This window comes from Pelophylax lessonae (assembly GCF_965119305.1).
Source record: "Pelophylax lessonae genome assembly, chromosome: 4".
Lineage (NCBI taxonomy): Eukaryota > Metazoa > Chordata > Amphibia > Anura > Ranidae > Pelophylax > Pelophylax lessonae.
In genome coordinates this window covers 423825251-423851992 of record NC_138771.1, presented here as the reverse complement: position 1 = coordinate 423851992, position 26742 = coordinate 423825251, and the positions used below count along the sequence as shown (strand labels likewise).

General features: G+C 41.5%; 1 protein-coding gene across 1 annotated transcript in view; it reads right to left on the bottom strand.

Moving 5' to 3' along the window:
• APBB3 (amyloid beta precursor protein binding family B member 3) overlaps window positions 1-26742 on the bottom strand; it is a 178757-nt gene that overhangs the window by 5362 nt on the left and 146653 nt on the right. Inside the window, exons 7-10 of the mRNA XM_082252887.1 lie at window positions 22658-22770; window positions 16680-16767; window positions 11431-11514; window positions 5889-6004 (exon numbers count right to left, since the gene is read on the bottom strand). Of these exons, the coding sequence (XP_082109013.1) occupies window positions 5889-6004; window positions 11431-11514; window positions 16680-16767; window positions 22658-22770 (401 nt within the window). The remainder of the gene's footprint in view (window positions 1-5888; window positions 6005-11430; window positions 11515-16679; window positions 16768-22657; window positions 22771-26742) is intronic.

The window sequence follows — 26742 nt, the reverse complement described above, 5'->3', positions numbered from 1 at the left end:
TTGTTCTTTGCGTAGAAACAGTGGTCTCTCTGTAGAGGTTCTGCACTTTCCCTACTGAGTGGCAGCTACAATTCTTTAATTAGCAAGGTGCATTAGCTTTGCTGGTTGCAGAGCTTTATTTTTGAAACGGCAGGGGCCTATCGGACCCCTGAGGAGAGCCCATTGCTTTCATACACACAACAAGGGTCCTTCTCTTCAGAATGCTGGCAAGGATTGGGCTTGTCTACTTGGGATGTGACTGCTTTCTAATGAAAACAGAAGTAAATAAATAGGTGCGCTATTGGTGATGAAAGCTTCTACCAAAGATCCAATTATTCAATTGGAAAACATAAATGTGTAAAAATGTTAAGGTGCGCTAAAAGTAGTAATTAAAGGTGTTTATAAACAAACACAATAATAGTGATGAAGTGATTCAAACCATTTGACATCAATGACACATGGTGACAGAAAAAACGTATACAAATCCCGAAGTCCATAAGAAACAATTCTTCAAATCAACAGTGAATCTTGTGTTTCAAAGCAAAAGATGTGAAAATGCATAGATCCAAAATACTGTGTTGCTTGAATCCCACCACCTTTCAAGCTATTCCCTTACCAGACGGATGTAGTAATGCCCCATACACACGTGCAGATTATCTGCAGACTTTTGTCTGCAGACTTACCAAAACCATATAATATGAGGTCAAACCTAAACACTTTCAATTTGTATGCAATCCGGCAGGCCCTTGCACTACATAGAAAAGGTAAGTCTGCAGACAAAAGTCTGCAGATAATCTGCACGTGTGTATGGGGCATAAGGGTGCAAACCAAACTCTTCCCAAATCTCTCCTGTGCAGTGCAAATAAGTGCTAAAAAATAAGCTGTGTGAACACCCAGCAAACTTGGCCTCTTGCCAGATAGCACACTATTGGGCTTGGGTTCATTCCCTGAATGGTATCTCTCTCACAGCGTGAATCGATAGATCTGGGATGACTTGATGGAAAATCCTGCTGCCTCATACACTCCCTTATGATGGCAGTATGATCCAAATATTCTAGAGCAGTCTGCAATAACTTGGTGAGAGCCGCGGCCGCCTGCAGTGCAGACCGCGGATGTAGTGTGTGATGGCGCGGTGCCTCCTCTATGACGCGTTTCCTTCAAAAGAGCTTCGACTTAAAGCAGTAGTATCCCGCTTTTTTTGACTTTTAACTACAGGTAAGACTATAATAAGGCTTACCTGTAGTTACAATTAATATCTCCTAAACCTGCACAGTTTAGGAGATATTACCACTGCATGAAGCCGCTGACGAGTGTGGCGCATGCGCTCTGAAGGTCCGGGGGGGGACCTTCAGAGTTCCTTGCTGGGAATTGCCGGAAAATCACTCCCGCCCGCATTCGCGGGAGTGACGTCATCGCGGCTCCGGCCATTCACGGCGCCGGAGCCGCCAAACCCGGAAGAGACACCGAGGGATCATGTCAGCGCGATGCCCAGGGGTCCGTATCGGGGCTTCGTTCTAAGGTAAGTGTTTCATAATGAGCTAGTATGCAATGCATACTAGCTCATTATGCCTTTGTCTTGCAGGTTTTTTTTCTTGGATGAGTTTACTACCGCTTTAACGTGATTGTCCACAGCAGCACATCCCGCCAGTCTCTTGGCCTCTTCAGTCATCCTGCAGATGGTAGTGAGCTGCCGACGATGGATCATGCAGGTGTCACCTGGAGATCTGTTCGCTTGATGTCTCAGTGTGGAGAGGGATCCTCAGCTTCTGGCAATGTGATCACCCAGCACACATGTTGTGTGCTCCGCGGTCCGCACTGCAGGCGGCCGTGGCTCTCATCAAGTTATTGCAGACTGCTCTAGAATATTTGGATCATACTGCCATCATAAGAGAGTGTATGAGGCAGCAGGATTTTCCATCAAGTCATCCCGGATCTATAGATTCACGCTGTGAGAGAGATACCATTCAGGGAATGAACCCAAGCCCAATAGTGTGTGCTATCTGGTAAGAGGCCAAGTTTGCTGGGTGTTCACACAGCTTATTTTTAGCACTTATTTGCACTGCACAGGAGAGATTTGGGAAGAGTTTGGTTTGCGCCCTTACTACATCCATCTGGTAAAGGGAATAGCTTGAAAGGTGGTGGGATTCAAGCACTATTTTGGATCTATGCATTTTCACATCTTTTGCTTTGAAACACAAGGGTGGCACAGTGGTATAGTGGTTAGCACTTTCACCTAGCAGCAAGAGGGTCACATCCCAACCATGACACTACCTGCCTGGAGTTTGCATGTTCTCCCTGTGCCTGTGTGGGTTTCCTCCGGGTACTCCGGTTTCCTCCCACACTCCAAAGACATGCTGGTAGGTTAATTGGATCCTGTATAAAATTGGCCCTACTATGTATGTATGAGTGTGAGTTAGGGACCTAAGTTTGTAAGCTCCTTGAGGGCAGGGAGTGATGTGAATGTGCAATGTTAATGTAAAGCGCTGCGTAAATTGACAGCGCTATATAAGAACCTGAAATAAATAAATAAAATAAATAACACAAGATTCACTGTTGATTTGAAGAATTGTTTCTTATGGACTTTGGGAGTTTACGTTTTTTCTGTCACCATTTGTCATTGATGTCAAATTGTTTGAATCACTTCATCAATATTATTGTGTTTGTTTATAAACACCTTTAATTACTACTCAGCGCACCTTTACATTTTTTACACACTTCTAATGAAAACAAGCTGTAAGACTTTGCAGATCGTATTTAGCTAATGTATTGTATAGAAAAAAATGAGAGAGCAAATTCCTATGCTTTACATCTTTGTTTTCCCCTGTCAAATGTGGATGTGGGTGGCAGGAAAAATGTACAGTTATTTAGTAATACTAGGTCTGCTCAGCCACTCTAGTATGTTGAGGTTTAAATTAAAAGTACCATCTAAAGAAATATGGAAATTTCTTAGTAAAAGTAACATAGAAGATACCACTTCCTTGTCCGCTAGTTCTAATTTCTTTGTTTTACATTTATCTTCTGCACCAGAACCTTTGTAGCTGACATATTCCTCATCTTATGATTGCCCCTCAAATGCAGCCTACAAAATTCAGGCAAGGGCTGTTCTCTAATTAATATACAGTATCGCTCCATCTCTGACCACACTACAGATTTATTTGTGCACACTGGAGCATATGACACTACACAACATAGAGTCATGCAAAATAAGACCTTGGCTCCAACAGAAATGTGCCAGATTAGGAAAAGGTTTAATTGATTTCATAATTTAACAAAAGCAGATATTTCCCCCCTTTTAGGGTCCTTTCACATGAATACATTTTTCTTGCAATTTTTCTTTGCAAGAAAAATGTTTCCCTTTAAATCTTATGGGACTTTTCACACCACTGCGTTACAGGTGCAGTGCATTTTGAAAAGTGCTGCATCTTTAGTGCGGATTTGAAAACTGCACCAACAATGCAGCTTCCCATTGAAATAAAAATCACAGCAAAATCGCGGTTAAAACTCACTGCTGTTTTGCATATTTGGTGCATTTTTGAGTCACATGTCCATTTTTCACAGGTGCAAGCAAGGCAAAAACGCACCAGAAACGCACAGCAACCGCATCTGAAACAAAGCAAATTTGAGGTAAAAACACATATGTGAATTTGCCAAAGAGCAGTGTGAAAGTACTCTTACTAAAATTCACATCAGCATGCATCACTGCATGCTGATGTGAAATCATCAAACATTGTTTTTTATTTATTTATTTTTTTTAAAGCAGTTGTAACTTGCAGGGTGGACCTTCAGTGCCGGTTCACACTACCGCGGCACGACTTCGGGGGTGATGAGGAAAAGGGAAGCAGCCATTTTGTTTATCAAATATTTACTTATGATTATCGGGCATGGATTTGTGATTAAGCAGAGATATTGGATATATATTGTGTGAGAAGTCATATTTTAGAGCAGATGTTGTGTTCAGCCCTTCATTTGCAAGATTGCTATCTCAAGTCTTTAAAGATTTGTTCAAGGAACTAAACTGGAAGTCACACATCTATGTGAATGGCCGTCCGCATACCAAAAGACTCCAAAATGTCACCACATGGGACTTCAAAAGAAATTAGATAGCTTGGTGCCACCCATTGTAGTGTATAAAAGTGTATTACAAACCCTAGCCAGTTAGAGCAATGTTCATTAAGCCAACAGAATGTAATGTGATTGACTTGCTCTCCAAACATGGCTTCCTATCTACATGTTTGTCTAAATAAATATAATTTTCAATCTGGCTTCAACAGTCAAAATGTTATTGAAACCCGTGAGTTTTGGGATTACCCTTACAGGGGCGACCTGTGAAGTCACGTGCACAGCGACTTCGGCGCGACTTGCACGGACTTCATATAATGAATGTCAATGCAAATCGCTCCGATGTCGCCCCGAAGTAGTACAAGAACTACTTTCTAAGTCGGAGCGACTTGAGTCGCTCCTATTAGAATGGTTCCCGTAGCACTGCATGGACCGCGACTTGTCAGGCTGACCAGTCGCCTGACAAGTCGCGGTAGTGTGAATGGGCACTCAAGGTAAAAGCATAATGTGCTAGTATGCCTGTGAAACGAAGCCCTCCAGTGATAGGATGTATTTGCTGGAGGCAGTATCCATCTTCTCCCGGTCTTCCTTCCGGGTCTGTGGACTCCGGCTGTGTGACAGACCAGAGCCGCGAAGACGTCACTCGCGCACATGTGGGAGAGCCGTCATTCACGGCACAGGTATCTGAAGGAACGGCATGGGTGGCCATTCCTCCAGAAAGCATGCACGGATGACGTCATCGGCTGCATGCAATGTAAACATCTCCTAAATGGTACACGTTTAGGAGATATTTACAGTACCTATAGGTAAGCCTTATTATAGGCTTACCTATAGGTACAAATTATACCTTGGACTTTGCTTCCTTTTTCATTTTACTTAACTTACCTTTCTTGTGTCCACTTCCCTGTTCCCCTGAAGGCTATAGTGGCATAGGCTTGGCTGCACAGGTGCCCTCAGGGAAAGCAATGTCACTGGCGCATATGCAATATGAAGCCCATGAAATCATGCTCTTCATCTTGCACATGTGCCATACTGCATTAAACTCGTTTATTGTTAAAAAACACTTTCTCCCCATGATCTCACAAGATCTCAGGGGAATGTTTTTTTTTAAAAAGAGATTAATGTAATGGCTCACAGTGCATGCATAAGACATTGCGCATGATATCATGCACTCCATCACAGTTATGTGCAGTATAATATAAATCTGCAAAATGGCAGTGCAGATGCAGGAATACAGGCTGCACAGAGGCACAATAGTAAAGAAAAGCAGCATTGACAAGGTAAGTGTACCTGTTTATGTACACTGTATTTGATTTTTTTTTTTGCTGTTTTTAGTAGAGGGGGCAGGCGGGGGTGGTCCTCTTTAAAGGAAACCTGTCCTAAGAGAAATATAAAAGCTACCATCATTGACTTGCTTCTGAAAATGCTAGTTATTTGGCTGTCTCTGATTTCAATGATGACCTAGAACAAGCATGTAAATTAGTAAGCCACTGTTTAATGAGAACTCTTGATCTGATTAGCGATTTGTAATCATATCATGCTGATCTAATGATCAACATGACATCCCAGCAGCATCAATTTCAGATGTCGAGGTCAGCAAAGACTGCTTTGCATTTTTTCTTGTTAAAAGTTTTCTTTAATTTCATGCTTCATGTTTTTCATTTTGTTGCAAAATGTGGGGTAGAGCAAATTACAGCAATCTCCTACTTGCCAATTCCACTTCAATTTCCATCTAAAAATGGAACATTTTGCACAAAAGCAAGCAATCCCATTTTCACAGAGAAAAATCAGGGCAGGAACATGTAAAAAAAAAAAAAGTTAATATAGTCATAAATGCTACAGAGAATTACCTCTCTCCGGTGTATAGTCACTGCTGTATCAGTCACTTCAATGACAGCAGCTGTCCAGTTTTCCCTGAGTGTGATGCTGATTATGTTCTCTATGGTATCATTCAGTACATCCATCCCTGCATTTAAGAGATTGGTTATTAAAAAAATACTTATTTTGCTTGCTTCATACAAAGTAAGGGGGTCATTTATATACTTGAACAGTATGCATCTGTTATAACAAAGTTAATATAAACTGTATTTTGGTCTATGACATACTATACAGGGGTCATTTATAAAGCAGCAATATGTGCTAATCATGGCTGTCCCACGGCTTTTTTATTAAAATGTTGCCAGGCACATTATAAAGTACTGATGCATGCTTTATAAAGACATTTTGACTGCAGCATTACAGTCACTTCAGGCTCCCCATCGCACTCTGAATTTTTTAAAAATTAAATGCCCACAAGTCTTTATAAATAGGCCCCTCAGGGTTTGTTTACATGGGCAATGGACAAAGGAGGACATCTAATTGTTTTGCTGTTTCAGCCACTTTCGAGGCCATCCGCTATCACTAGCCATTGGGAAAAGCAGTTTAAATTAATATTATGAAATGGTATGAACTCTTTATGGAATGCTTGGATCAGTTCAGGATTACATCATGATGTCCACTGTATGCAGAATGGCTCGATTCACCTTTTCACATTTAGATGCCACATAAAAGACATTGAAGCTGTACTCCAGCCAAAAACAACTTTTGCCCTATTGCGCTGTAAAAATAAATGAACACTAGTAAAGTGCAAATAGGCCCTTTTGAGGTAATTACTTCAAAAACCTTTTATGAATGTGTCAGTGCGTGCCTTTGAAGCTCTGCAATTGAATTCAATTGAGAAGGAAGATTGCATCAAAACCTAAAGAGCACAACATGCCCTATAATTCCTGATGCAATACAAAGAAAAGCTATTGCACTGGTGTATACTGACTAGAGATCGACCGATTATGGGCAAAGACGATATATCTAGGGCTGATATGCACTTTCCCTGATATATCGGAATCAGCCACCAAGGTGACCGATATTGCCGATATTTCGGGAAAGTGCTTGTACCGGAGTGATGTCTGCAGCTAGAGGCATAGCCGAAGGCCGGCTGTCTTATAATGACAACCTATGCGGCTGAGAAGCAGCTTGGCTGTCATCACAAGGAGCCCCCCTCCTTCCCGCAGCCTTCCGCGGCTCGCCTGGGTCTCCCGTCCCACTGGAAGACCCCGGCAACCAGCCTGCATGGACGCCGAAGACCCGATCAAAGCCGCATTCAGCTCCGATTGGGTCTCCATGCAAAAACCTGAAAGTGATGTGATGAGTGACATCACTTCCGCGTCTGGCGCCAGATTAAAAAAAATAACAGCATTCAGAACAGCCAAACTTGGCGTTTTGAATGCTTTTAAGTGCAGAGGAGGGGTTTGGGGTCTTTTAGACCCCCAGATCCCTCCACAAAAGTACTTGTAAAGTAAAAAAAAAAAATGTTTTTAAATGTACAAAAATATCGGCCAATATCGGCCGATACCGATATGCATTGACCAAAATATCGGTCGATCACTAATACTGACCCATCTACTTGGCTAAAATGTCTAAGTCCATTTGAAAGAGGCCTTAGAGAGAGGGGGAAGTACAGAGAGGAATTTCTGTACACTAAAGGCTTCTTCAGACAAGTGGCAGCCCTTGCCTGCCCTCTGAAAGGCAATCTGCAATATCAGAGACCAGTTCAGTTGGCAGGTGGTGGTAATGTGATATGTCACCTCTTCACTGCTTTTTGTAACTCTCTAAGAGACTGGTACTGCCTGCTAAACGCAACAAGAGCGTTACATTTTTTTCCACGGCTGCAAAGCAAAACATTGTGGCTGCATGTCCTTGTTTTTGTGGGAGGTGGTGGGGTGGAAAACCATAGCTCAACTGCCTGTTTTTTCTGACCCCTGGCCACCTGTGTGAACAAACCCGTTCCATTCAGTATAGGAGAGAGATGTAAAATATGTCAAAACCAAAAAATAAAGATGTAATGAATGTTTTAGTCCTGAGGAAAAGTAGTGTAAGGAAAAGACCCTGTGATGATCAGTGGTCAAGGGACTCCAGGACATCAGTTTACAGAAGTGCTGTGATTTCTGATAGTGGGTCTAATGATGGTATATTACTAATTGTAATAGCTTAGCTTCAAGTCGGAGCAGAAGTTTAAGCAAACAAAACATTATACAATTTGCTTTCCTTTAACCACGGGTTGAAGAAAAGAAAATTGCTCGATTTCCCCATCAAAACAGTAAGTATTGATCAGAGGATCCCTCCCACTGTGCTATTGTATGATGACAGTGGGAGGTTTTTCTAGCCTTCAGAATACAATGATCACTGCTGGCGGTGATTGCACAAGAAAGCTGCTGACAGGCTTCAGTAATATTCATAGTTTTTACACCTCAATAATAATTTGGCAGTTTTATTTTAAAGGGACTTTGTCAAAATACAGAACATCTGTATTAAAAGTTTTTGATATAAGTAGTAATTTCTTAAGTTTTATTCAGCTGAATCTTTTTTTTTTTTTTTTTGAGTAAGTCTTCTTAACCTCTTGCCGACCCCCCACCGTAGTATTACTGCGGCAGGGCGGCTCGGCTGCGCACGGGGTCTCGGTGGCATGCGGGAGGAGCGTCGGCGATTGCCGCCGGCCTCACGCAATCATCAGATAAACTGACAGAAGACCTGCCTGCTTATGTAAACAAAGCAGGCGAGTCTTCTGTCAGACAGGCAGTGAGATATCAGGAGTTTCAGCTAAGCTGAAACCCCCATCTCTCTGTGCCTGTCACAGAAACCCCCCCCCCCCCCACAGTGAGCAAGCATATTTAGGCATACATTAACCCATTTGATCACCCCCAGTGTTAACCCCTTCCCTGCCAGTGTCATTTATACAGTAACAGTGCATAATATTTAGCACTGATTACTGTATTAATGTCACTGGGTCCCCAAAAAGTTTAAAAAATGTCAGTTAGGGGCCTGATTTGTCCGCCGCAATGTCGCAGTCCCGCTAAAAAATGCTGATCGCCGCCATTACTAATAAAAACAATAAAAATAAATAAAAAATCCTAAAATCTATCCAGTAGTTTGTAAATGCTATAACTTTTGCGCAAACCAATTAAAATACGCTTTTTGGGATTTCTTTTTACCAAAAATATGTAGCAGAATACAAATTGGCCTAAACTGATAAAAAAAAAAATCAGATTTTTTAAATAGCGCTTGCAATAGTGCAAATATTAAAGAATGGGTAAATATAAAGAACGCCAATTAAAGTGAAAGTGGGTATTTATGGTGTAAAGTGCAATAGTGCTATAGCAAATAATAACAGTAAATACCTTCACTTTCTGAAAAAATTAAAGTGCAATAGTGCCAAAACTAGATTGCAATAAACTTGTGCATAAAGTGCAATAATGCTGTATATACAACAATCAGAATACAATAACAGGTGTTAAAGTGCAAAAAATAGGTAAACAGTCCCACTCAAAGTGCAGCTTCAATATGGTGCTGAAATCCAAAAAGAAGGTGCTAAAAGTGCTTCACACAGTGGAAAGGTGCTCCAAAAACCCTTTTGGGGATCCACTCACCAGAATGAAATGGTTAATAGACCTTGAAAACCAGTAGTCTTTCAGCACAGTAGTGTGTCCCCTTCTGGGGTTACCCAATGGATAGATGTGCCTCTTAAGTAAGTAGGGTCATAGTAATATGAAACCATCCAATGACGTTCAAAAGGAAGGAATGGACCAAAATAGTGAAGCCCGCAAAATACTTTTATTTGAATACAGGATTAAAAATACTCACATATAGTAAGAGGTAAAAGCGTATGTAAACCACATTAGAAACAAACGGCTGTGTTCCCGGAAGGAGACAGCTGCACTTTGAGTGGGACTGTTTACCTAATTTGTGCACTTTAACACCTGTTATTGTATTTTGATTGTTTTATATACAGCATTATTGCACTTTATGCACAAGTTTATTGCAATCTAGTTTTGGCACTATTGCACTTTAATTTTTTCAGAAAGAGAAGGTATTTACTGTTATTATTTGCTTTAGCACTATTGTACTTCACACCATTTTAAATACCCACTTTCATTAATTGACGTTCTTTATATTTACCCATCCTTTGATATTTGCACTATTGCAAGCGCTGTTTTTTTTGCATTTTTTTTACATATTTCTCTTGGTTTTTTACCTAGTGAACAGCAGCTGCAAAACACAAGTTTATTGACCATTTTAAGCGTGGGTTATAATCATTTTTCTACACAGATTTTTTATATGTTTTATTGGGAATGTTTTATAGCAGAAAGTAAAAAGTATGGCGTTTTTTTCAAAATTGTCGCTCTTTTTTTTGTTTATAGTGCAAAATCTAAAAATCGCAGAGGTGATCAAATACCACCAAAAGAAAGCTCTATTTGTGGGAAAAAAAGGACATCAATTGTATTTGGGTACAGCATCAAACGCGCAATTTTTCATTAAAGTAACGCAGTGCTGAATCACCAAAAATGGCCTGTTTATTAAGGGGGTAAAATCTTCTGGAGCTGAAGTGGTTAAAGCAGAACTCCAGTCAAAACTGTAAGTGCCGGTTCACACTGTTCCGACTTGTCAGGCGACTTGGTCGCCTGACAAGTAGCGGACCGTGGTGTGCAATTGGAACCGTTCTAATAGGAGCGACTCAAGTTGCTCCGACTTAGAAAAAGGTTCCTGCACTACTTCAGGGTGACATCGGAGCGACTTGCATTGACTTCCATTATGTGAAGTCGTTGCAAGCCGCGCCGAAGTCACGGTGCACGGGCGACGGCATAACTCGCCCAAAGTCATGTCACCCTAGTGTGAACCGACACTTAAGAATAAATAACCTATTAAAAGATCAATTCAAAATTAGGTTTTACTGCAATACATTTCTGCAATGTTAAGCTGTCCCCGCAGTATTTATTTTCTGCCACAAGAGGTCCTCATTCTTCTGAGTTTAATCAAGCATCATTCAACTCATTTTGTCTGAGCCCATGCTGTTATGGACCTGCCCACAGCCTGTGATTGGACAGTGAGGAAGAAGCAATACAGAGATACACTTATCACTTTCACTCTGTTTTCTCCTTCTATCATCATGCTCCTTGTCAGCACACAAATTGATTGGCTTCCTGTGCTGCTGATACCTCTCCTACTCTGAGCTCTGCCATACAGGGACTGCTGTAAGCTGATACCAAGTGAAATGTAGGTGCTTACACTGCTTGCATTGCAAATGTATTTTTAATTAAGTATTAATGAATACAGAACTGTGTTAATTGTTGTCCTTTTTATTTGCCTAGAGTGCAGCTTTAAATATGGGGATATGTACCCTTTAAAAGGGATAGATATCGTCATCTGTAGTTACATTGTACATTTTTTCAGAGGATACATATAATACAGCATTACACCAGAGGGTAAAAATAAAGGGATACATTGTTCACTAAGTACTTATTAGTTGTTGCAATAAAGGCTCCCTGGAAGAATGGATACAGAACAGTCTCTACAATAACTCACCCATTGGCTTTGAGACGGGAAGGCTGCCAATGAAAAGCAGTTCATATTTCTGAATGGACTCCCGCACAGTATCCAGAATATCAACTAGAACAAACAAAGTGTGTGAAATTGTCATCCATTAAATAAACAACTGTTCAAAATGTATAATGCAGACTACAGTAATGGAAGTGCTGCAAAGGGTCATTATCAATATATTTCACTTTTCCTTCAGTGTGTTTTCTAAAGCTTTCTGGGTTATGATTGCTAAAAAATGATTGTGCTACAAATAACCAAAAACATATGTTAGTCAAAGCTGGCAACGTTTTTTTTTTTTTTTTTCTGTGTGTTTTTAAAGTAAAAAGTATTATAGCTACAGGGATGTCATAAATTGTTGCTGATGATAGGACAAAGCAGCTCTGATCATTGGGCATCCTTTAAATATCTTTTAGTGGCAGAATTGTTTGCTAAGGAAACATCCAAAGAGCCTAAGTATGGCAATATCCCGATTAATGCAGGGATTAGTGCCACTTCTGAGCTTTATATCCACTGACATATTAGATGGTTACAATGATCCATGAGTTCATATGAGGACAGTATGTTATATGTCCTTGTTTGACTGCTTCTGTTATCCCCTGTAAAATCTGAACATTCTAGAAAACCATCCACAGGTTTAAAGTGAAAGTTTACGGATGTAAACAGTGTTTTTGGATACATTTCTCTATGTATGCATTATGTTCAGTACTAAAAAAAATATAATGGTTGTATTATTTTTTATTACGGTAATTTTAATAAGGTGAATACAAAGTACTGCATAGGAATATTTTATATTCATCACACACAACAAGCACATGGTAAATGCACGGTTAGTATTCTTAAAACAGAACTGAACTCTTTCAGCGAACATTAACTATTTTTTATCCTTATGCTTCCAGCATAAGTAAATAGATAGGAAAGTATATTATACTTGCTTGTTTTAAACTTTTTTTGAGTTGTTTCCTGGTTTCTGGCCTAGGCTTTTTTGATGCCATACATCCCAGGAGTCTTCACAGACATTTTTTTTTCTGGAGGAGAGGAGGGGCTTTCTCAGTTAAGGGTACCCTCCTTCCTGCATGCTTGAGCTAAGGGCAGATGGATTCCAGGAAGTAAATGCTTCATGAATCATCTACCCTACTCAAGATGGCTGCAGCAGGAAATGTTAGAGAGGTGTTTTATCAAGATGATTCCTCAACAAACTAAAGCATGGAGACATTGATGGATGGGTGAGTTTCCTTAAAATAATAAAAATTAAATAAATAAAATGTTCAGTTTGTGGTGCTAAGATACAGTTGAGTTCTACTTTAAAAAGTTAAAATAAAACTGCCCAAAAAATATACTTTTAGAAATACTTTTTTATGCCCCTTTGATATTAGATAGGAACAAGATTTACTCAATTTTTTCAGTTTACAAAAAGTGTTGCAGGCTTTGTCTGCGCCACTCTTTGTTAATTCCCACCATTATGTGTACAGACATTCAAGCAGTGAGTGTCCAGGCCTGTGTGGCCTTTCAGATAAGCAATCCGATTGGGTTGAAGCTAAGGAGAAATTCAGTCTGGACTGAAGCAGACTAAAGCCTCGTACACTCGCAACGAATTTCCGCCGACCGGTCGTCCGTCTTTTGTCCAGAGTGGTGTCTGTTGGTTGGAATGTGCTCTAGACTGCACACGAATTTTCCCGCACGACAGAATTCTACTTCAGAAGTGATGTCATGTGTTGGATTGCTTTCTTTGTGTTCTTTCATCTCTGAGCATGCCTAGTCTTGCTCATAAGATTTTTCCCCATTGAAATCTGTACTAATGAGACGAAAATCTGACGTGTTTTGAGGGTCAACAAAAATTATATAGCCTGCACATCAGGATTTTTTTGGCCGAAAAGTCGGAGTCGGTTGTCAGGAGCACCATACTAACAATCCGAAAATCGGCAGATCAGTCGTCGGACGAAATTTCCCGGCCGAATTTCTACTCTTGTGTACGGGGCTTTAGTATCTAAGTAGACTAAAATAGTGAAAAGGCTAATTGTGCTATACTATTTGTTATATCTGTGTGATCTTGAAAACATTCCAGAGAGTAACGCCTTTATACACAGTATTTGGAGACACTGGTGGGTAAAATTGAGCACAGTGAGTATCTGTCTCCTAGGTTTCTAATATACACATTGGGGGGGGGCTCCAGGGTTTATGGCTGATGTGAAGAAAAAAATTGTGCTTAATAAGTCCTGGATCCTAGAGCCTTGAGGTTTTGTAGAGCTTTCAGTGGGGTAAAGCCTCCATTCCTAGGTCGACATCTTACGTGGTAAGTCAGATCTCACTATTAGTCTCAGCCCCTTTTGATGTAACTGCAGAACACTAAAAATGTGCGTGTGTGTTTAAATGTGACAGGGGAAGTATTTAGAGTATTTATATGCTCATGTCTTTCAGCCATACTGAGAAGAACCAGTGGGAATCTAGACATGGTCTGGTCATTTACTTAGTGTCATTGCTAGAACAGATTAGGATGATGCAATTCCTACTGAAGGAATGGTTACAGTGTGCTTATTTCTGCCCCTTTTACTGCACCCATAGAAGCATTACTCAGTTGTGGTTGTCAACTTGAAGACACTTCCATCATCATATATTTGGTCATATTGTGTGAAGCATATCCATATATATATCCCTGAATGGATGCTGTTGGCCCTGGGCTATACCATAAGTGCGAAGTAAAAATTAGGATGTCATGGGAGCCTGGTGGCTGATGGAAGGGGATAGGGCTCTCAGATGAAAAAAGTAATTGGTCTAAGCGGTGAGGGCTCGCACGGTCCGGTGTGCGGCCGCGTTCCTGGACCGGAGCCACTGCGTTGTGCTCCCACAGTGCCCGCCGTGAGCACCGGGAGGCGCACGCAGATGATGTCACCACAGGGGACCGGAAGTCCGTTGAGAGCGGGCCGAAGAGACAACCCGGAAGCTGAGGGGAGCGGAGGAAAGGATGTGCTCGCTTCTATGGAGTCTCCCGATTGCCACAACTACATGTTTCGCTACAAATGTAGCTTTGTCAAGTTGTGTCGACACAACTTGACAAAGCTACATTTGTAGCGACTCAACGGACTTCCGGTCCTCTGCGGTGAAGTCATCTGCGTGCGCCTCCCGGTGCTCACGGCGGGCACTGTGGGAGCACAACGCAGTGGCTCCGGTCCAGGAACGCGGCCGCACACCGGACCGTGCGAGCCCTCACCGCTTAGACCAATTCCTTTTTTCATCTGAGAGCCCTATCCCCTTCCATCGGCCACCAGGCTCCCATGACACACATCAGGGATTCCTGTAGATCAGCCAGGAGACACAGAGGCTTCAAGGATCGGTAGGATTACTTATCAAATTGTTTTAACCATTTGTGGACTTACTTAATAAACTTTCATTAGATTGTTCATTTGAGCCTCCATTGGGGTTTTTTCCATAATGATGCACACTAGAGCGCCATCCTAATTTTTACTTCTCACTACCAATACGCCATCCCATGTTTAGGAGTGGGCGAACAGTGTTGCAGCAGACATATTTATAATTGCAATTGTGTATTCTCTACATAAGGACATCACAGGATTTCTACACCTTGGATTAGCGCCAGAACCCCTTTTTTTGAGTATACCATAAGTGCTAATGCTTTCAGGTATGCCAGTGATAATGGCCCAGATAAAAAGCAAAACTTTCCTTCAGGTTGCGGACATAGCACTAACAACTTAGGAGGGCAAAAACAACAGCTGTTGAAAAGCATAATCCAGGAGGCTAAGTCCCTTTGCCTGTAGTGCTTTGAGGTAAGTATACCTCTGTATGGTTGCAGAAGATGTGGTGGTGGCCCTGAGTCACATTATGCATCAAGGTTCAAAAGATTATAGCTTTAATTCTGTACTTATACATATAAAGGCCTAAATGTAACCACATTTTCCTACCTACATCTCTAGCTAGATGGAAAGTCTGCATTCTTTGTAGCAAGTCTGACTTTTTACATGGAAAACAATTAAGTCTATAATATTTAAAGTGAAATGTATGCTTGTAATTTGTTCCCAGCTCATTCTACAATTTTTCCTATTTTAGCTGCCTTGAGTACATGCTGTCAAAACCACCGGCATGCAACGAACTCCATCTAAAAATTGGAAATATTATTACATTAATATATTTTTCCATTTTGGCATCACAGGCAGTGAATTGTGTTGACTGAGGCATATGATTCAAAATGTCCATCTGTTTGTGTTACAATGTGTGAAGCTAAAGCAAATGTTCCCTCATTAACTTTGGGCAGGCTTAACAAGAGGGAATAACACATTTTTCTAATTTCTAGTTTTTTAATATTATCATTAAGTAGGTGCTAGCATGATACATTTTTGCATTTAAAAAAGCCTAAAGGGGAATGTTCACATGGAAATACTGTTTGCTTATGACCCTTTCCAAATTGCTTTCATATGTTGTGTTTACTATGACTTAAAGTGAAAATCTAGCCAAGACTTTTCTTGTTCTCCCTAGGCTTGTGTGGGTACTCTAAATTCCTCCCACACTACAAGTGACATGTTGGTCGGTTAATTGGCTCCATTATAAATTGTCTCATGTATGTGTATGCATGCATATGGGAAAAGAACCTTGTGGGCAGGGACTGATGTGAATAAATACAATGTAAAGTGCTGCACAGATCGTTAATACTATATAAATGCTTTTCATTTAAAGAAGAAAAAATATATACTTTTTTGTATTGGATAGATTGAGGAGGATTTAGAACCTCTGGCAGGTTTTTATTGGTTTCTGTGCCCCTATTTGGGAAGGCAAGTTTCCTTCACTTCTGTCCCAGAGTCCCAACAGTAACTTTTTAGGAATCTCTCCAAAGTCAGGGGAAATACCATTTTTGTTAGTTGTCACAGGATTTTCAGCATTGTACATTTCCTCTAACCTTACATTCCAGTGGCAACTGGTAACTTTTGGGTTTCCACTCATTTGCTTTCCCTGTCACTGTAGTCACCAGGAACCTTTTTAGGAAAAAAATCACAAATATAAGCTAGCAGAGGTTCAATTCCACCTCTGCCCCACCTTTCTTAGCCAAAACTAGCTGGAGTTCCACTATAAGTCTGACGCATGGTACAATGGCACTCAAAGAATAGACTAAGCAGTTAAGCAATATTATGAAATTATACTGGTGCATGGTGCTACAGCAGTGAAACAGTGATCTTCTGTCCTGCTTACAAGGCAATCTATTTTCATAATCATTTTAATTATCTCCCAACCTTGCACTGGTAAATCTTCAGGTGAGATCGTCTCTAAGGTAACAGAACGAGTGATGGCGTTACTGGCCACTGCTCTTTCAGCCATGATCTGTACAGACAGACAGTTGAAAATGTCTATTTATAATTTGTATTTCAAGTTTAACCAAAGTAAAATAAAAACAAAAAAAAAAACATATACATATATGCTTCAAGTTTCAATCCTCAATAGATTCATTCTCGATTTTTTGTTTTTTTACATCTAATCCCCATCAATACCTTGAAACCATTAGAGAGATCAATGCATTCATTTCCTTTACGCTTGTGTCTAGGATTCATTCTGCTCTCTCAATATCTCCCTTTGTAGCTCAACATTCAGATGCACGGAGAGCTGAGAGTTAAGTGACGATGAGCTATGAGCCCAAATTGAAAGAGCACATGACTGGTAACCCTTTAGATGAGCATGTTCCTCCCTGCTGGCCACTGCATGGAGCAGAGTTTATCTGTGCTGTGTTGATCAGTTGCCTAATGGCACTTTTCCACTGCAAGTACCGGCTCGACTCTACTCGACCCTGCTTGGCCCGGTTTGCTTTTCCACTGCTGGTACCGCATGGTACGGTGTTGGAACGGTTTGGTACGGTACGGTATGGTTTGCTTTTCCACTAAAGTAGTACTAAAGTTAAGTGGGTGGGATAACAACGGGGTGGGTGGGATTCTCTGACCAATCAGTAGCTAGTAGTGACTTCATGCAAAGGATTGTGGGATATGGTACCAGGTATGGTATCTCTTGGAACCACAATCGAGGTGGTACTGTTTTTGATAGCCGTACCGTTCGGTTCCATGCAGTGGAAAAGCGCCGCCGTACCGTACCGAACCGATCCTACACCATACCATGCGGTACCAGCATTGGAAAAGCACATGGTTCCATGCAGTGGAAAAGCGCCATAATACTGTTCCAGGTCATGAAACTGACAGGCAGACTTCACAGCTAAAGTCTACACCATGCAGTTTCCAGCTACCTCCCTTGAACATGCACATCTAATGGGGTTCCCAGAGATATATTTTTTCACTTTTGCAATCAGCAGGAAGCTGATGTATCACCCCACCACCACCAACATACACATACCACATTGGCTGCCATAAACGGCCATAAATACAAAAAAAAAAAACAGATGCTGCAGCTCCAGAGGTGGACTGAAGATATGCACACATTTTCAAAGTAAAAAAAAAATAATATCATCACTAATACAGCGTTTTGAGCCAGTGATTAATGTTCTTTATTAATACGTATTGTAAAAAATGTGACTTTAGTACTCCTTTTAAAACCCATGAGCAGTTTACAGTGTTAGCATAAATATACTATATTCAGAAGACCAGCACCCATACAAATGCAGTATTTGGGCATTCTATCAATAGGGTTACAATTCACAATGGAACCAGTACCGAAAAGAAGCCCTATAAAAGCTGTTGCATCAGCTACACATATACAGTATACCACCAGTCAGTTAATTTTATTCAGTAGATTACAACAGTCATAAATTTGTAATAAATCTTCTTTATATGTAAGAAAGTTAAAGTAAACTCACAATGAGACAAATACAGTGCTGTCATTGCTCACCTACTTCTAAAAATGTTAGTTTCCTGACTGTTATGCTGAACTTGTGGCTTTAATAACTTCTGTGTTACTGACCTAGAACAAGCATGCAGATTAGAAAACAGAGAGAAAAGTCATAACTTATCTGCAAACAAGTTAATGGTGACAATGCAAGAAGGTCAGTTTTACAGCCAAGTAACACGCATGTTTATAAGTAGAGCTCAGCAATGACAGGTTCCCTTTAAATGCAATTGAACCAAGCATGTAGTGAGAGAAATAAGAAGGTTACAGTTGTTCCTTTGGAATATTCTAGTTGGTTCTTATATTGATCCAATGTCTTTAATGGTTTGATTTGACCCAGAGCAATAATGCAGATTATTTTCTCAGGGGGAGAGTAACAATGGCTACTTTTAAAAAAATAAATAAACCTAATAATAATGAAATACTACCTGCCTAACAGGGATCATAAGAAAAAAGAGAAAGTAGGAGATGAATCGTCCAACCAATGGTCACCCATTGCCAAATTATTGAATTTCTACAAAGTCTACACAGACATGACAATCTACATACAATATATTAAAGCAGTGGTATCAAACATTTCTCAGGTGTAAAAACTTGCTATCATTTAACAGTGCAGCTTATGCGTAAAACAGGAAGAAATGTGTTACTCCAAGCAACATGTCTCCCTTATTTCCTATCTTGCACTGGAAACATTAAAGGGACAGTATAGTGCATTTTAGTGAGTTTATATTTTGAGCTATTATTTCAAGGTATTGGTTAAACTTACTAATATATGCTTGCTGGATTTTTTTTATTACATTTAACGTTCCAATTTGATTTGCCACTGGAGGGGAGCTAACCAGTTTATCATTCTGTTTCTTTCTTAAGCCTAACTCCATGTTATTTGGCACTTTAAAATAGTTATTTTGGAACAAGCTGGGCCAAATGAACTATTACTTTCACTAACAGATGCAGCAGCTGTCAATGCTATATAGACTGTATACTCTGACATCAGCTACATACAGTATACAGTAGGGATAGACCGATATGGTTTTTTCAGGGCCGATACTGATATTTTGGTCACAACGTATTGGTATCGGTCGATATGGGCCGATATTTTTTACATTTAAGGTTTTGAAAAATAAAGAAAATTTTTGACACAAATCTGGTACTGAACATGTTCATTTTTGTTTAATGCTTAATGGCTGGCTTGCTGGCACCCTGTGGTGGGTGGCTGGCTGTCTGGCACCCTGTAGTGGCTGGCTGGCTGGCTGGCACCCTGTGGTGGCTGGCTGGCTGGCTTGCTGGCTTGCTGGCAACCTGTGGTGGATGGCTGGCTGTCTGGCACCCTGTGGTGGCTGGCTGGCTGGCTTGCTGGCAACCTGTGGTGGATGGCTGGCTGGCTGGCACCCTGTGGTGGATGGCTGGCTGGCACCCTGTGGTGGCTGGCTGGCTGGCTTGCTGGCAACCTGTGGTGGATGGCTGGCTGGCTGGCACCCTGTGGTGGCTAGCTGGCTGGCACCCTGTGGTGGCTGGCTGGCTGGCACCCTGTGGTGAGTGGCTGGCTGGCTGGCACCCTGTGGTAGGTGGGTGGCTGGCATAGGAGCTTTGGGTGGCTGGCTGGTACAGGGCCTGTGGGTGGCTGGCTGGTACAGGTCCTGTGGGCGGTTGGCTGGCTCCCTGGTACAGTGCCTGTGGCTGGCTGGTACAGGGCCTGTGGATGTGGGTGGCTGGCTGGCACCGGGCTACTGTGGGTGGGTGTATGGCTGTGATATACTCCTGCGAGACTAGCCTGACTCCAGATGAGGCTGTCCAAGCTGAGGGAGGCGGCCTAAAAAGGCAGAATGACGTCACAAAAATATCAGCAATATCGGCCAGTTCCGGGGCCGATACCGATATATCGGGGAAAGTGCATATCGGCCCCGGATATATCGGCCTTGCAGATAATCGGTCTATCCCTAGTATACAGTGCTGTGGTCCAGAAGCAGGACAGTAACTTCCCATGCCGCATCCAGAACAAAATTGAGTTGGGCTGAGTGCTGCTCAGCCATTCACAGGAAGCACTGTATTCTATAAATGAACATGAGGCTACCTCTGATTGGCTGAGGTGGAGATCATGACACCATCCACCCCCCTCTTTACATCAGCCAATCAGAAGTAACCTAGTCTTGTATTTATTTATCGAATTCAATGCTTCCTGTGAATTATATATTTACATAATATTATAATTATATAGAGCAACAATTCTTTTTTTTCAGATCCTCAGGGAGTTCTTTGCTATGAGGTGCCATGTTGAACGTCAAGTGACCAGTATGAGAGAGTGAGAGCAATAACACCAAATTTAACACCCCTGCTCCCTATTCACACCTGAGACCTTGTAACACTAACGAGTCACATGACATCGGGGAGGGAAAATGACTAATTGGGCCCAATTTGGACATTTTCACTTAGGGGTGTACTCACTTTTGTTGCCAGTGGTTTAGACATTAATGACTGTGTGTTGAGTTATTTTGAGGGGACAACAAATTTACACTGTTATACAAGCTGTACAATCACTACTTTACATTGTAGCAAAGTTTAATTTCTTCAGTGTTGTCACATGAAAAGATATAATAAAATATTTACAGAAATGTGAGGGGTGTACTCACTTTTGTGAGGTACTGTATATAAAGGGAAAAAGACTAAACATTTTGGAAAAAAAAAATGTTTCCTTACTTTGTTATGAAACATATTTTTTTTTTAAAAAGGCCATGACATCACAAACACCCAAGAAATAACCCTCTTTTGGAAATTAGACACCTCAAGATGAAGATTTTTTTTTAGCCCAAAAATTTTTGAAAATTAAGAAACATACTGGTATTGAGGTAGTTAAGAGCACTCAACCTTTCCAAGTTTCCCACTGAAGCCAAGTGAAAATATTCTGTTATTAGTGGAAGAGAATTTCCTGGAGACTGCAAATGCTATGTGTGCATGTGCTAGATGTCATGGCCAAGCCGAAAATATTTAACCCACCCCCCCCCCCCAAACAATCCCACAATCATTGGTGGTCTTTGGCATTTTAAACTCCGCCCCAAACACAATCCCACAATAATTGGTGATCAGTGGCATTGTAAAACTGTCCACCCCTGCCCCATCACTGATGTTTTTAAGTCCCCTAAAAACAATCCCACACTAATGGTGCCCAGTGTCATTTTAACCCCTGACCTTAAATACAGTCTTCCCCTGTCGCTTGAAGGATCTAATAAATTCATTCATTCATTCATTCCTTAAACCCTCCGGTTTCCCCTTCCTCTGTTGTTACAGGAAGTTAAATGTAAACAATAGTACTGTTTACATTTGTGATCACTGTGATTGGCCATCTAAGCAATCACAAGGCACAAAGCCACTCAGATACTCTCTGCTAGGACTCGAGGGCATACATTGCGAGTAGAGGAGAAGCGTTTTAACCTCAGGCAACGGGGGGGGGGGGGGGGGGGTTCTTTACTGTTAGAGCTACAAGATTGTGGAATTCTCTACCACAAGAGGTGGTTTCTGTGGGAAGTATGGTGGCTTTCAAAAGACTCTTAGACTTACATCTCAAGGATCAGAACATTCAGGGGTATGTGAGATGATTACAGCTACACACACCTACACAGGTTGAACTGGATGGATTATTGTCTTTATTCAACCTCACCTACTATGTAACTATGTAACTATGTAATTGTAGCGGGAGCAGAGGCATTGTGCGCATGTCGGGCATGTAAACCAAAGCAAACAAAATGGACCTTTATAACCTTATGTATAAAATATCTTCTCCCACTATAGGCTGTTGGTTGCTAGAGGAGTGGTTAAAAACTGTGATACGATTTTAGCCACATAGGGAACACAATGAGGTCTATTTTTCAGTGTTTTCCCAAAAGATTCACACGTTTACAAAAGCTTCATACATTTTTAAATTTAATTGTATGTGTAAAGTGTGTGATTAGTGGGTGAAAGTTGTGTGAATCTCATGTCAAAACAATAATAAATAGACCCCATTATTTTCAGTGAGTCAGCTGGTGTATAGACTTGCATGGAGAGAGCTTAGACAATGGAGGCGATTTACTAAAACTGGTGAACAGAACTTCCAACTTTAGCTTGTTCAAATAAGCTTTGACAATAAAACCTAGAAGCTGGTTAGATACTATGCACAGCTGCACCAAATTTTTTTTTTTTTTGCACCAGTTTTAGTAAATTTCCCCCAATATGTAGCACTGAATAGCAAGGAGCAGAGCCTACATATGTGAACAGAGTAAATAAGGCTGCTGTCATGCACATAAATATAGTTACACAATAATCAAGGTTTTAAAACAGTAACACAAACCATAATAATTATTTACATCAACTGGTTTCTGCAGATTCTTTCACACTTGGCTCAATGATTTCATACCTTAGAACACATTTCATGGAGGGCACTGGCAATGGCTTTGGCTGGGACATCACAACGGAATACATGACACTTCAGCATGCAGGTATCTTTATCATTAGCTACAAAAGCAAAGTCTCTAAAACAGAAGGAACATTTTATTAGTGCCATTTTAGAGTATTAATAGTACATGATCAACATTAACAAACAACTTCACCTATGTGGATTGTGTGGGGGAGTGGTAAGACTCCCCTGAAAATTCTTCACTGCATGTTTGCATGTTCAACCACCATCTTTTCTTTTTTGTATATTTTATTTTGTACAGCCTATTAGAAAAACTAGTTGAGTCTAGTTTCACTAAACCCAGTGGCTCTGTTATGTCCAATTGGTCTACAACTGATCATACATTATAACAGCAAGGAGCATGTGTAAGGGCAACACATGCAAAACAAAACCAAAGAAATTCCCAGCTCAACCTACCGATCAGCCTGCTATTCAACCAAATTGTCCTGTCTAACAGTATGCGCTAAAAACAAGGTTTTATTTTGCACACATTTGCAAATGTATGCATAAGCTATAGAGCCCCGTCAAGGTACCCCAGTATTTTCTGTAGTCCTAACTCTAAATTTGAAGGGCCTCCACAGTGAAAGCATGTGCTGGGTGTCCAGTGCGCCCCTGTGCCTTTAAGGAGGCGTGGGATGCCTCCGGGCTCACCTGCCCTCTGCCTATACATTATAATGCATTGCTTCCACTGTAGAGGCTCTTAAAATTTAGAGTTAGGACTACAGAAAATACTAGAGTGGCTTGACGGGGCTCTGTAGCTTATGCATGTATTTGCAAATGTGTGCAAACTAAACCCCTGTTTTTAGCACATACTGTTAGACAGGACAATTCAGGTGGTTAGCAGGCTGGTTGGTAAGTTGAGCTGGGAATTTCTTTGCTTTTATATAATGCAAGGGCCTGCTTGATATGATACAAACAGATTGGTATTTGGTAAATCGAAAGGAGATTGTACAGGGATTTGTACAATCAGATTGTATAGTACATAGTTAGCTTAAATGTATACTACCTCTTGTGCTTTTCTACTTCATGAGGCATTAATCTCAAAGCTTCACTTTGTTAAAGAAATTACAGAGACCTTTAACTGTTACTTGCACAAACTAACCTGGTCTAGAAATTGCAGGATCATATTAACTTGAAACACTGCAGTGTACTGGGATTAAAGTTATCTTATGCCTCATTTCCACTGAGCGGTATGGTTCGGTTCAGTAGGCAATTTTTGCCATTTCCATTGTCAAAAGTTGTGACCCAAGTTGGTACCCTAATCCTGAACCGTACCATACCACTTTTTTGGGGACCCTTTCGTTGGGGTACCAAGCACAATCGTACCGTACCAACAGGGTGGAGCAGAACGTTGATTGGTTGACTTCACTACTTTCCGGCTACACAACGCCTATCATGTTAAGGGTACTGTTTCAAACCGTACTGAACTGTACCGAACTGAACCGTACCACTCAGTGGAACCAAGGCATTAAAGTGGAAATAAATCCTTCAATTTAACGGTATACCAAAGCGATTTATAGTCAAGGTTTGCCATAAATGATAATTGTCACAGTTGCTTGGGCTCTCTGCTGAACTGTCAAGCCATCAAATAGCTTGTGTCATAACTGATAACATAAGCAGGACCATGGCAACTGAAGTTCAAGATGGCAGCTTTCTTGGCTGTAGGAGGATAGGAGGTTTAGTTACACCTTAAGGTGCATTTTCATAGATCTCAGCACACTGATTTGGGTTTCTTCCAAGCTAATTTAACAAAATTTAACAAACACAACATTGTGTTCTTTTTTGGAGAGGCAGTGTGGCAGTTCCACTGAATAGACAGCTTTTGTGTACTGTACATGGCCTTGAATAGTGCAGAGTTTGTAGACCTTCCTGCCACTAGAGGTCCAGGACCTAAATGTTAAACTACTAGGTATGTTCAAATAACATCAATAAATATTTTGCAATATATTAGACTTTGCAGCTCATACCAACCAAATGAAAGTTATATTTTACAGATCTGACCATACAATTGTCTGATTGCTATGAGTTATTGCAAATCTTTGGCTTTGTATCAGTTTATGAAACAGAAGACAGAATGATTAAAATAAATCATGTGGCTATAAATGGTTTGGCTGTGATTGAAAAACAATGATGTAAAGCAGCCCTCAAAATTTCCACTTGCCTGCTCGCATTTGGCGAGTGGAATTTATTTGAGGGTGACTGTTTCAACTTGGCTCAGGTGGTGGCGGATCCGCTCGGCTTGGCTAGAGTGGGGGGGGGCGGGTCTGCTCGGCTTTAGATAAGCCGCACGAGCCACCTCCCCAGTCATCTCTATGGAGCGCTCTGTGAGCCGCGCTGCACGCTGGGAAGTGTAGTTTCCAGCTCACCATCCGTTTTTTAACTGCACAGGAAGCGGTAATAGAGGAATGTCTGTTGTGCTGTCACCTGTCAGCACTTGCCAATCAGGCTACTTCCCTTTATATTGATCTTCCGTACTATCCAATGACGTCCTGACGAAGCGTGCGTCACGCACGCGAAACGCATTGACGTCACACACCGGCCGCACGTCACCCGGAAGAGCCACCGATGCGTTCCAGCTCCCGCCCATGGCGTTGTAACACTGCGACACACGGTACACGCTGCCTCCTCGTGGCACGCCGGAGCCGAACCTGCTTATCAGGCCTTCATTCCAACAACACCCGCTGAGGGACAACAGAAGCCCTTCCACCAGGAGTAGCATGTGAACGGTGAGCAATAAGCTAACTGGCATTAGGGGATAGAGAAAAGGCAGTGAACACTGGCTGTATTGGGCACATAGCAAAGCTAATGCAATCAAGTGAAAGGCCACCGATGGGCCAATGGCAATTTACCTATATTAAATACAGCTTAATTATGGTGTGAGCCCGCGCAGTCATTAAGTCATACTGCGTCTCTCCCCAGCTCCCGCACCAATATCTACATACTAGAAGAGACTTTCTGTTGCAGGTTGATAATGTCGGTCTGATATTGCTACTCGGAATTCAAGTGGGCCCATACTTCACCCTTTCTAGGACATCAGTCACTGTCCATTCTGAAGGACTGGCACTACATACAGCCCATCTTTGTCGGCATGCAGACATTCCTCTAGTTACACTCTCCCACACCGGGACTGCTCTGGAAGTTAAGAGCTAAAATGATCTTTATCCATCTATGAATAGGAGTGTAATGGTTTGGTCTGAGTCTGAATAATGCACCAGTACTTCTATTTATTTGAATTCCTGCTATGCGGACTCTAGAATTGTATAACCATCAATTTTTTGGCTCAGAAGTATTAGGTTGACTAGATGGGACTACATATAATGATGTCTACGATTTTGATGAATTGTTGGTGAAGTTTTTGGTCATACACATCCATAAGCCATTCTAACACATTGTGGCATGCCGACCAGCAGACCCATGAGCCAGCGGCATTCACATATTCCGGTGAAGGAATGTATGCAGCTCGCTCAGGTATCTGTTGGTCAGATCTTCTGGTATGAATGCGTGGCCGGCCTTGTGAGTGTGAGTCATTGTTTTATGTTATTTGTCTTGCTTGTTGTTGGTTATTAACCTTTGCACCTTGAAATCACTTGTAAATTGTTCCCCTGTGAAGGGGTATTTTTAGACAATGTGTCAATTGCTCTTCAATAAAGTTTTTTGAAATTTCTATCAAAGTTGGTTTGAGCATCCCTCATTGCAGCCGTTCTAGGGGGCTGATCTGTGGCCCCTTATATTTCTTTTCTAGCGCTATTTTTGGCTGCGGTGGCTCCCTACTTATTATGTGAGACAATCTGGATTTCCAATAGGTCTCTTGACGGTTTGTGCCCAGTCATAACACAGGACACAATAGTCTCTAATTTAGGTGCACCTTCCCTTTTGTCCTAGTTTTCAGCACAGCTGGTGGCGGTTCCGCTCGGCTTGGCTAGAGTGGGGGGGCGGGTCTGCTCGGTCTCAGACAAGCCACACGAGCCACCTCCCCAGTCATCACTATGGAGCGCTCTGTGAGCCGCGCTGCACGCTGGGAAGTGTAGTTTCCAGCACAGCCCCGT